The 11,812-nt window shown below is 33.0% G+C and overlaps 1 protein-coding gene across 1 annotated transcript; it reads left to right on the top strand.

Moving 5' to 3' along the window:
* Positions 1–2,775: 2,775 nt before the first annotated feature.
* On the top strand, positions 2,776–10,475 carry LOC135075772 (basic helix-loop-helix ARNT-like protein 2). Its single transcript, XM_063970254.1, has 2 exons — positions 2,776–5,605; positions 6,245–10,475. The coding sequence occupies exon 1, from the start codon at positions 2,969–2,971 to the stop codon at positions 4,550–4,552; it is 1,584 nt and encodes a 527-aa protein (XP_063826324.1). The 5' UTR covers positions 2,776–2,968; the 3' UTR covers positions 4,553–5,605; positions 6,245–10,475.
* Positions 10,476–11,812: the final 1,337 nt, after the last annotated feature.

The following is an 11,812-nucleotide window of genomic DNA, read 5'->3' on the forward strand; positions in this document are numbered from 1 at the left end:
TCTTCGGATCATTTTTTGTCAACAATAAGACCAAAAATGAGTGCGAGTCCAAAATATCCTCTTCCTAATGAAGTTAAAAATTTACTAGCTTCAAATAATGATGAAACTTTTGAGTTTATAGATGTTGATGATGATGTTGAATAATAAAAGATTAAGATTGGAATGATTGTTAGCTTCTTTTTATTTTAGAAAATCAATAAATTATCATTAAGTTGCCTTATATCCATATGTTTTGATTACTTTTTCGTACCTTAGAAAATATCACTTATATCCTAAACGGGGACGCACTGGGACAAAGTTGTTACTGTATTAGCTTCTATTAGCATAACTCTTTAAAACCTATAAGTAGTCATCTTTAACAAATTTTAACATTTTGAATAAGAGCCTCGTGAAGGAAACGTTTCATACAAATAAAACACAAAACATGTAATATAGCAAAAACTACGCATTTCTCAGAAAAATAGAACTTAAACAAAACGTTTTTTATAACATTCTACACATGATAACATCGAAAAAAGTGAATAAATCGCTAATTCCATTTTTATCGTTTCTTGAACCAGTGTGCGCCGGCCTGGCGCGCCCATCGAATACATTTTTAGCCGTTTCGTTTTGGCTAATGTGCACATTAGCCGGCTAAAGATGGAATATCACGACGCAAACTAACATGTTATCGAACTTTAGCTGCTTCTAGAAGATAAACTTAAGTTTAGCCGGCTAATCTTAAGTTTATGTTCACAACTATGTTTAGCCGTAACATATATACTTTCTATGTCTAATGTTTTATAGTTTAGGAGATATGTCAATTTTTATACTTTTTTCAGATTTTTCCGAAATTTGACCTAAAAACTGCTTAATTTTTTTTTCTCGCGTAATTTCAACAGTTTTTTTTATTAGATATTAATATCGAATATGTCTTTATTCAAATAAAATAGATTTCTGATCCAGATAATGATTGAATAACTAGTTACGAGCCGCCAAAGTGTAACAAAAGTACAAACCACGAAAAAAAATTGTACTTCGAATTCGATTAAAAAAAAACTAATGGTGATAATGGATTGCCAATAATCTTAAAAATATCTCTAGCTTCTCTTCTTTCCAATGATATATCACACGTTGTAATTAAATATTGGAATTTGTCAAAAATTCAAAGTTTATGGAAGAAAATGGAGTAATAATACAAAAATTATCCATACAAAGTTGATTTTGAATTTTTTTTTAATCTTTTCTTCATACTGTGATTATTATTTTAAATTAATTTTTCAAAAAACACACAAAAATAGTAATGAAAAGGAGTATAGCAGAAAATATGAGATGTTTGAAGAAACTTTGTATGGATAATTTTCGTATTATTACTCCATTTTCTTCCAAAAACTTTGAATTTTTAATAAATTTCAATATCTAATTACTACGTGTGATATATCATTGGAAAGAAGAGAAGGTAAAGATATTTTTAAGATCATTGGCAATCCATTATCACCATTAGTTTTTTTATAAATCGAATTCGAACTTGAATTTTTTATCGTGGTTTGTACTTTTGTTAAACTTTGGCGGCTGGTAACTAGTTATTCAATCATTATCTGGATCTGAAATTTATTTTATTTGACTAAAGGTTTATTCGATATTAGTATCAAATAAAAAACACGGTTAAAATCATGCGAGAAAAAAAATTAAGCAGTTTTTAGGTCAAATTTTGGAAAAAGTGTGAAAATTGACATATCTCCTAAACTATGAAACTTAATCATAGAAAGTAAGGTTCAATAATTAGCAAATGACCTCCTCTATACGCGTATTAGCTATGGCGGGTTCAGTTCCAGTCACCCTGTATAATAGTAACGGTATTTTATATCGGTATTGCTCAATCTACGACTTATATGATCAATGGTATTTTATGTCAAAAATGACAGCAGTTGAACGGGTGAATGAACGAAGAATGTATGGTTGAATGAAATAACTTGTCAACGAGCGGTATATCTGTGAGCGGTACGAATGAAAAGGCAGGGTTGCCAACTCTACGTATTTTTACGTAGATCTACGTATTTTAAGCCTTCCTTGCAAACCTACGAACTTTAGTCCCAGAATCTACGTATTTTCTATCAAATTTGCAAAATAGGCTGAATGGGCAACGTTTCCTTTTTTATCGGGTTATTAGTCCGATCACGGTTATTTGGCATGTGGCAAAAGTCGGAACTAATGTTATTTTGACATTTTCCCATAGAAAAAATGCTGTACAGCGCCCCCCTGTAAATGTCACTCACTGAAGAACCTTGACCTGTGAAATTTGAAATGAAAGAAAGAAAGAAATGGGACGTGACGTGACTGTGTGTGTAAACCGTCAAACGGTCAAAGTGAATCTTCACTATAAAAATATTTCGAACTAAAATTGTGCTAAGATTTCGAAGGTGTTGTTGTATTTCGATATTTTTCAACTTCATTATGGCTTAAAATAGAACCGCGAGCCTTCGCATTAACACATTATGCATTTTAACAAATATATTTTATGTATAAATTTAATTTGTCTGAAAACATTTCTGAAAATGATACACAATAAAAGTGTACTTTACTACTTTTAGGGTAATATAAATTGTCGTTTTATTACTTTTAACTACTCCTATTCTCTTTATTTCACTCAGAAAAAAAAGTACGTAGATCTACGTATTTTCTATATGGAAATTGTACCATTTCTACGTAATTTTCTAATCTGTCCTACGACTTTTTCAAAATCCGAGTTGGCAACACTGTGAAAAGGCTCAAAAAATTTAGTTGTCTGTGGTTTGAGTAACCGAGTTGTCGTCCGCATGTTGCGCGGAATAAATAGATTTTTGTTTTAGAGTGGTATCCTAATTATTAATAGATAACATAAAGCAATTGAAAATATAATTACAGCTATTTTAATTTAAAACTATGTGTGCGTTTTATCAGTGATGATTATTAGGGACACAATCAGTGCAATATAGTTGTCAAAGTCGATATGACGTCTTTGAGTGGACCAAATATCAACAAACACGCCGCTATGTCTACAGCTCAGCTGGGAAGCGGAAACCAACCTGCAAACTTCGGTATGGCTGTTGCAGTGCCTCCACCGCAAGCCATGCCTGTTGGATATCCACTGCACACAGCTAGCTGCAGCGATTCTTCATCAGAATCCCATTCTCCTGAAATGCCATCAGCCAAAGCCAGTGATCGAGAATCGAGGATTATTGCAGAGAAACAACGGAGAAGTCAATATAATTCTCATATAACACAATTAACTGCACTGTTATCAGATATTGTTCATGCTCCCCGAAAAGTAGACAAAACAAGCGTGCTAAGACTCGCCGCAAATAAGCTACGCAATGAGCATGTATTTGGAGATACTATTAAATGCGGCCACATTGAGACATGGTCCTCATCTTTCGTCAGGTTTTTTGATCTGTTCGGCAGTATATTGTTTTCTGTTACTTGCCGTGGAAGAATATTCCTTATATCTCCAAATGTGCAAGAAAAGTTAGGTTACTGTCATGTTGATCTCTTGGGACAAGATTTCTACAATTATGTCCATAATGATGACCAAAATATTCTACGACAACATATTTACCCTCCAGAACTACGCAGTGGCTGTGAACCGAGACTTTTTGAGCAGCATCAAAATTTTCATATTCGGATAACGCGGGCTGGGGCAAAAGCCGATCCACCTCGTTATGAGCATTGTCGTATAGATGGTGTGTTAAGGCGCTCTGACCATGCTACAGCAAATGGAGTTCAGGATCAACAAATTATCAGAAGGCAGCGTGTGAGAAGAATTCGTACTTTTTCATCTAGTGGCAATGATTTTGTTTTTATTGGCATGATAAAAGTTTTATCAAACTCCTTGCCAACTCAGATTTTACCTCCAACTGCTTATTCAGAGTATTGGACGAGACATTTAGTTGATGGACGAATTGTACAATGCGATCAAAGTATATCTTTGGCTTTAGGGTACATGACAGAAGAAGTCACTGGCACATCTGCATTTGTATTTATGCACAAAGATGACGTAAGGTGGGTAATATGTGTTTTGAGACAAATGTATGACCAAAGCAGGGAATTTGGTGAGTCTTATTACAGGCTGATGTCTCGATCTGGTCATTTTATTTATATGAGAACACGTGGATTCTTGGAAATAGACAAAGATTCAAAGAAAGTTCAAAGCTTTGTGTGCGTCAACAGTGTTGTTGGAGAAGATTATGGTCGGCAAATGATGGATGAAATGAAACGCAAATATTCTGTCATTGTGGACATGGCTAAGCAAGAACCAGAGAATGTAGACTTTATAGATGAAGCTCCTGTAGAGCATCCCAAACGGTTGGAGAGAATTGTAATGCATCTGGTTGAGCCATCAGGTGGTGATAGCGCTGATGAATTAAAATTACTGCCACCTTCAAAAGAAAACATAATTTCTGCTATCAAAAATAGTGAAAAGGTTGTTCAAGAAACTGGAGTGAGGTTCGATTCACGTAAAAGAAAAAATCCGGATAGTGATAATAGTGACCACTTAAAACGGCACAGTGGATTGCAGGACTACAGCCACTTCTGATCAGTGACAGACTCATTGTAAGTTTTGTGATTTTGTGTTCCTACATAAATAAGTTTTGTTACTAGTCTGAATTAACAGACGCATAGAAGTGTGACCAAATTGTTGATATTAACTAATGAATTTAGAAAAAGAAGTGTTTTTATGTTTTATCATGTTTGGTCATTGCTGATGAATAAATCTCAACGACATGACTGTTAATCATAGGTAATGGCATGTTACTGGGGGTATGGATACAAATAACAACAACAGATATAGGAGTGGTGGAAGGGCAAGTTATTTTTGGGATGCTGAAATAAAAGGGCCTATTACTAATAAAACAATAAAAACTAGTGATAAATTAATGTCAGGATCACTTGAAATTATGGTACAAGTTTTTCAACAATTGCTGCTGACTTAGCAATGAGTATTATTTTTTTTTAAATTGACCTATTATGAATGCAATTTTTTTTATTTCATATAAAACATAACTTGAATGAAATACTATTGCAAATATATTTTTTTATTTCAATTTACAAAGCAGTTTCTCACCAAATCATGTGAATTCTAATTTCACAATACTCTTTTATCTGGCCCTGTTTGAAGTTGCCCTCTACTCTCCTATTATTCATTAAAAAAACTTGTTTATTTTATCAATAAAATTATTTTACAGTACTTGATAGTACACTAGTTTGACAATAGTTATTAAAATTGACATGATTAAAGAGAAATATAAAAATGAAGGTATTAAATACTATTGAAAAAAGTATTCTAACTCTAACCAAGTAGTTAAATAAGCGTAACTTGCTGAAATAATAACACATAGCTATGGTAAACACTTTTTACTAAAACTTTGTAATTTTTTCTGCAAAACCTGCTGTAAGCGAATACTTTAATTCATATTTTCTTCACTTTCCAAAATGTTCATATCGTAAACCTTCGGAGAGACCAAAAAAATATGTCAATTTTAGTAATACATACGGTAAATATCATTTTATTTATTTTTTACTCTATACAGTAGGTAATTTTTTTTGCAGTAAGTATCTACAAAATGTTATTTACTGTGTTTGTATATATGTTACGGCTAAAGATAGGTGTGAACATAAACTTAAGATTAGCCGGCTAAACTTAAGTTTATCTTCGAAGAGGTGTTAATGTTAGTTTCTTCTATCTTTAGCCGGCTAAACTTAAGTGTAACCGCAGGCCCTTGGCTAAAAATGTAGAAGGAAATGGAAAAGGAAACAATGTAATAATGTTTACTATTTTGACACGAAATTCACGAAAACTTTATTAAAAAATAATCACTTTCATTACACATACTTTTATGTACCTATGTAGGTATTCAAAATTACAATTATTACAATAACAAAATATTATTTACTTAGAACAATATCTACCTAATCATTAAAATAAAATAATAAGGTAAACCATTTGGTCATTACAGAATCTTCTGTAGTTATTTAAAATTACAAAATAAAACTGCGCACGCGTTGTCTCCCCACCGTCCCCTCAAGCCCTCCGCCGGCCTGGCGCGCTGATCGAATACATTTTTAGCCGTTTCGTTTTGGCTAATGTGCACATTAGCCGGCTAAAGATGGAATATCACGACGCAAACTAACATGTTATCGAACTTTAGCTGCTTCTCGAAGATAAACTTAAGTTTAGCCGGCTAATCCTAAGTTAATGTTCACAACTATCTTTAGCCGTAACATATAGATATTATATGTGCCAAATAAAGGACACGGACCTCCGTATCATTTATGCCAATGTTTAGTATAATGTTAGCATGTGGTAAGGAAATTTGGATAGGTGCAGTGGTTTGGTACAAAAGTAAGATCCTGAGGTATCAAAGCCAGAAGATGTGCACTTGCAAAGCATATTAATTATTTTGGCGAAATTTAGCTGTGTTACAAATGTGTATTAATCTTGCTATAAGTAGGTATACCCTAACTAATGTTTGTCCCTGGTGGAATTTAAACCCGCTAATCCGCTATGCGAATCAGCAGGCGAGAATTAGATGGCACAGCTATTGGTCTTGGTAACTACTGGCTTTCTACAAAGCAATACTTGTATCTCTTGCGAATCCATGATCAACTGATAACAGTACCTGTACTTGGTATTGTTATGCACACCATTTGTACATTTGCTTTTATCTGTTAAGTGTTAATATGTCTCTGCCTCTACTTTTATCGCCATCTGTACCTACCAAATTATGAAAGTAGGGGTATAATGTAAGAAGATGTTGTTGTTTTTTAGGAAAGTATTTGAAGTGTTTGATACAATTGTTATTGATGTACAATCTTTAATATGAATAAAGCCTATTATACATACGTCCTACTGCGGGGCTTAGGCCTCTACCCAACCATGGGGTAGTTTATCAATTAAGTCAAAGGTTTTATTTCCAATGAAATATTGGTGTTAATAGGCTTCTTCAATAATTAAATAAGTAAATAAATATGACACAAAGTTCAATACTACATTTTTGAAACACTAATTTAAGTTACTCGAAAGTAAATAATTGCCTAGTTTAAATATTATTCCATTTTCTTATTAAGTAATGTGGACAGTGGCAATTTAAACCTACTTATGCCTATCATTTCATCAATTACCTACTGAGATATCAATAAATTATAAAAAATAATTGTCCTAATTTTATACAATCATTGATAAAATTAAATTTTGTTGTCACATAATATGCTACTATTACTATCTTGATAATATCTGTTTGTGTCAGGGTTGTAAAAATCATGATTTTTATTAGATTATGCAATCATTGCGTCAGTTTTACTTGCGAAAAACATTTTTATTTAGGTAGAATGAAGGTCTAATAGTGCTGGAAATGCCGCCAAAAAAAGTAAATTATGTGTAGATTAGGATGGTTTGTTATACCTACATATTTTTTTTGGAAACAAAAAAAAAACTGTTCGTCAAAAACAGCTTGTCTTAAGTGATGTCCATTTCCATTATAAAAATACGAATATCTTTTTACTAGTATAAATTTTCGAAAATCATGATTTCAATCATATAACCCTGGTTAATGTAAGTATTAAATACAATTAATAAATAATCAAATTACTGTCTCTTACATAAGTCACAACCTATTTGTAATCTTAGGGTTTCGAACTCCTCGAAAAAATACAGGTTGTAATGTATTTATGAGTGTGCAATATTTTGGTGAGTTTCTGCTTAAATATATTTGACCTGTGTTGTTATTTTAGAAAATAATAAAGTCCGCTTAAAAAAGAACAATTAAATATTGTTAAATCTACTTCATGGCGGGTTCAATTTAATATAGGACTGATGAAAGTGTGACCAGTTTTTCTGACTGATAACAAAATTATGGAGATGTCTGTAACTTTTGGATAATTCTATTAACTTATTCCTTAGCTATGTTGAGTGGTAAAACACGAAAAAGTGGATAGGCTAGTTAGCACAAGAAAATGTTGTACTTTTAAATAAGTGGAAATTCGTTAAATGTAGTTGTAAGATTAATAGTAGATAGGCATCTATCGAGTTACTAAATAATCAAATGAGATACAATGTTATCTATCTGAGTAAAGTGATTTGACATGTGAAGTAATAGAATTATTAAGATATAAGAACAATCTCAATCTTCTGACTGAATCTAATAGATTTCTTTTTCAAAAACAGTTGACTTTTAAATAAAATCGGCCTCAATATTTTTGACGTAAATTAGGCAGAGCCTAAGCTAGATAGGTAGGTAGGTACTTACCTATTTAAAAATATTGAGTGGAATAGATATTTTCAGCAAAAGCAAATCAACAACAAAAACAACACTGAGAAAATTGATAAAAAAAGAAAAAATGTGACTCGGGGGTTTAATTGAGAAGTAATAGTGTCCTCTAACACCAAATACTCGCGTTTACACCCTTCACGTGACGCTGTATACGTGTCCCAAAATTCAACGATAAGCCGGCGCCTTAGAGTGGAGATGGTCATGTTGGTTGAGTACTTTAGAAAAAATAAGAAAAAAGCTTACATTTTTTTCTCATTTTTCCTAAAGTAGTTATGATGACCATGTCCATCCTACGGCGCGCCGCGTCGTTGAATTTTGGGACACGTTGTTTATTTGGTCGCCTTTAATGAAGAAGAGTTGCGTTGCTATTCAAAATGGCCCAATAAAGCAATAGATAGTATAAACAGGCCTAGGATTGATCATGTAAAGTCATTCATTTAATGGAAAGCCACTTTTTCGTCGAAGGTCTATTTATTTCATCGATGTGCTATTTCAACGATGGGTCATTTGACCAAAAAACATTAGAACGACTACTAGTTCATATAATCTGTAATACCTATTTTGGTGCTAGCTAGGGCTAGCAGACAGCGGTACTTTTACATTTCGTATAAATATAATTAAAATAGAACTTATCTCTTATTGAAATAAGAACTTTGTGTTGCATAAAAATCTTGCCACGTACTTTATTGTTATAATTTTTAGTACCTAACTACGAGTACTATTCATTTGAAATAGGCGTTGTTGAAAATATTTTACCTATACTGGAAAGATATTGGAAATTATGGACGTGGTCGCGCGCGAGCAATTTGATTTGAAAATGCGTCATGAATACCTACCGTAAAAAACAGCGTCTTCAATAGTTAGGAGGAACACAACATCATTAAATAACGCATCTTTACCGTAGATGAAATTAATAATTTATTAACAGACATCGTTACCTTCGGGAAAATCCACAATGATGGCGAATTTTCAGGGTATTATATCCAGGGTAGATTGTGTTATGAATGGAAGTCCATTTCAAATTAACTACATAAATGTAAGGTGGGATTAGGATAGACTTTTGGATATTATAAAAATGTTCGGGTTTGTGAAAAAAAGTAATGCTATTCTTATATTAATTAGCATCATGCGGATTGATTATAATGTAGACAGACAGTCAGATGGCGAGTGTTGGAGTGTGTTTTTGAGGTCAACGTTTACAAAGTGACGCGAATTACTGTTGAATCTGCCATCTGCCATACTGTTGAACCTGAAGATGGGCATAATATTTCTCTACACATAACTCGGGTCTTTTAAAACTATAATTAAAATTAAATATTTCAATTTCTGCTTTTGATAATGCCTGCTTTTATAAGGAATTAACAAGATAATAAGGGAAAGCCGGTCGTTGTATCATGTTATGAATATACTATGTCTCGACTTCCATGTCCTTGAGGAATATGTTATTAAAGTAATATATAAAAGTCGCATCTATAGCTATCTATACAATCCCTGCATATTATGATTAAATAAAACTATCTTCAAAGGTAGGCACGTTAGATATCGTTGAGCATTTTCGTTCGATTTGCTCGGAAAAACGAGAGCACGAAAATATGGTGTAGTTTAAGGGACTTTCAGAGGACCGGATAATATTAAGTTGATTGCGATAGAGATGGCCGACCACGCGATTGCTCACCAGAAACCTCAAACTAGGTTTTCAGAAAGGCCAAAAACTTAAATCAGGCGGCTAGTAAAGTAATTGTTATAATTGTGTATGATTAATGATGTGTATCTTTTCATCTAGAAATAAATGAAATCCTGTTAAGGGTTTGCTATGCAAATCGAAACATGTATTTAATATTAAACGATGTTAGTGTATTTTCATGGATACTAATAAAATTAAATGTTAATTACTGTAAACATTGTATGAATGTAAAGGTTGTGAATTTATTCAACATCCATTGTGTTACACGATTGTTGTAAATCAATTCAATAATTGTATTCTATATCTATTGATATCTATTGACGTGAATGTGGAATAATTCAAGTATAATGAAATGATATTTAACTTGTATTTGATGTCCAGATTTTAATACGATATTAAATAAAATATCTATTTGGGTATGAGCATTTAAGCTGCACGAGGGATAAGAATATTCTGATTGTATGTTACATTGATAATATTTGATGTAATAAAAAATATAAAATTTATACGTTATTTTTTATTAAAAAATTGCCCCTTTGATTTTAATTAGTTTAAGCACAATATTAGAAGTAATTATGTCTTGAATCGACTGTCATCAACTTGCCTTACTCGATTAAAAATAATCATGAGTGAAGTTGAATTTTTGTGACTTTGTAGATTTTCGTCATTTGTGGCATAAAAAGAAAAAGGCATCAAAGCGTAAGATTCAATAATAATTCTAAAATTATTCTAAATTAAAAACTTAATGGTGTCACCACTGTCGATAGCCTGCTCAATAGTGCTCATACTGTGCCTTGAGAATGTTTACCTACATTGTTGCCCAATGTGTAGATAGGATTAACGTCGTTGGCGTCAGTCAGCGTAGTCAATTACATCAGTCTGATTTGGGCCACGGAATGTCAGTGAACGGGTGTGACGCGCAAGGTCAGGGCCCGGCTGACCCTGACCACGGTCAACGGCAGCGTTTGAAGGTGCCCTCCCGAAAGAAGCGCCTACGTTCCCCTTCCGACCATGTACAGTCAAACTTATACGCCACACTCGATTTTAACATGCGCTACAAATTATGCACGCTTGTATTTTTAAATAAAGCGCAGTTGAAAGTGCTTGCGGTAATAAATAAATAAATAAATATAAATATCTTTCGACAATTTCACACAGCGCTATCTAGCCCCAAAGTAAGCAATTAATATGCTTGTGTTATGGGTGCTAGTTTAACGGATATACTACATTTATACTTTTTAAATACATACATATTATACATAGTAACACCCAGACCCGTCACAGAAATTAAAATTCATCATTTCAATTTCTGCCCGTGAGGAATCGAACCCGGGACCTCTCGGCATAGTAGTCCGTTTTAGAACCACTACACCAAACGGCCGACTCCGAAGACTAAAATAACCCAGGGACGTGAGCGTTAGAGAATGTGCACTAATTTGAAACAGTGCCTAAACTCCCGGTCGTCGGGGCGTTTAGTACTTATCTGTTGACGTGATAAGAATTGAAGAATGAGGATCAGTACTGTTGTAGAAAATTCAATAAAACTAGTATCTACGTTAATCTTTAAGACATAAGAAAGATATATCTTTTTGAATTATCCATATCGGACCATTACTTACGAAGATATTAAGTAATAAACATAGGCCGTTTTTGCCGCTAAAAGTCAACGTACGCAAGGCCGCGTGACGTCATTATATCCGAATCGAGCGCAGCCGGCGTACTAATGGGATGGAAAATATTTTTTTCCGGCTAAACTATCAGTTTTAGAAAAAAACTTTTAATAACATTTATTCTTCAAAATAAAGTAACCTATCGACCAGTAATTTTTAAAAATAAAAATTGT

The sequence above is a fragment of the Ostrinia nubilalis genome, chromosome 10 (assembly GCF_963855985.1).
Source record: "Ostrinia nubilalis chromosome 10, ilOstNubi1.1, whole genome shotgun sequence".
Lineage (NCBI taxonomy): Eukaryota > Metazoa > Arthropoda > Insecta > Lepidoptera > Crambidae > Ostrinia > Ostrinia nubilalis.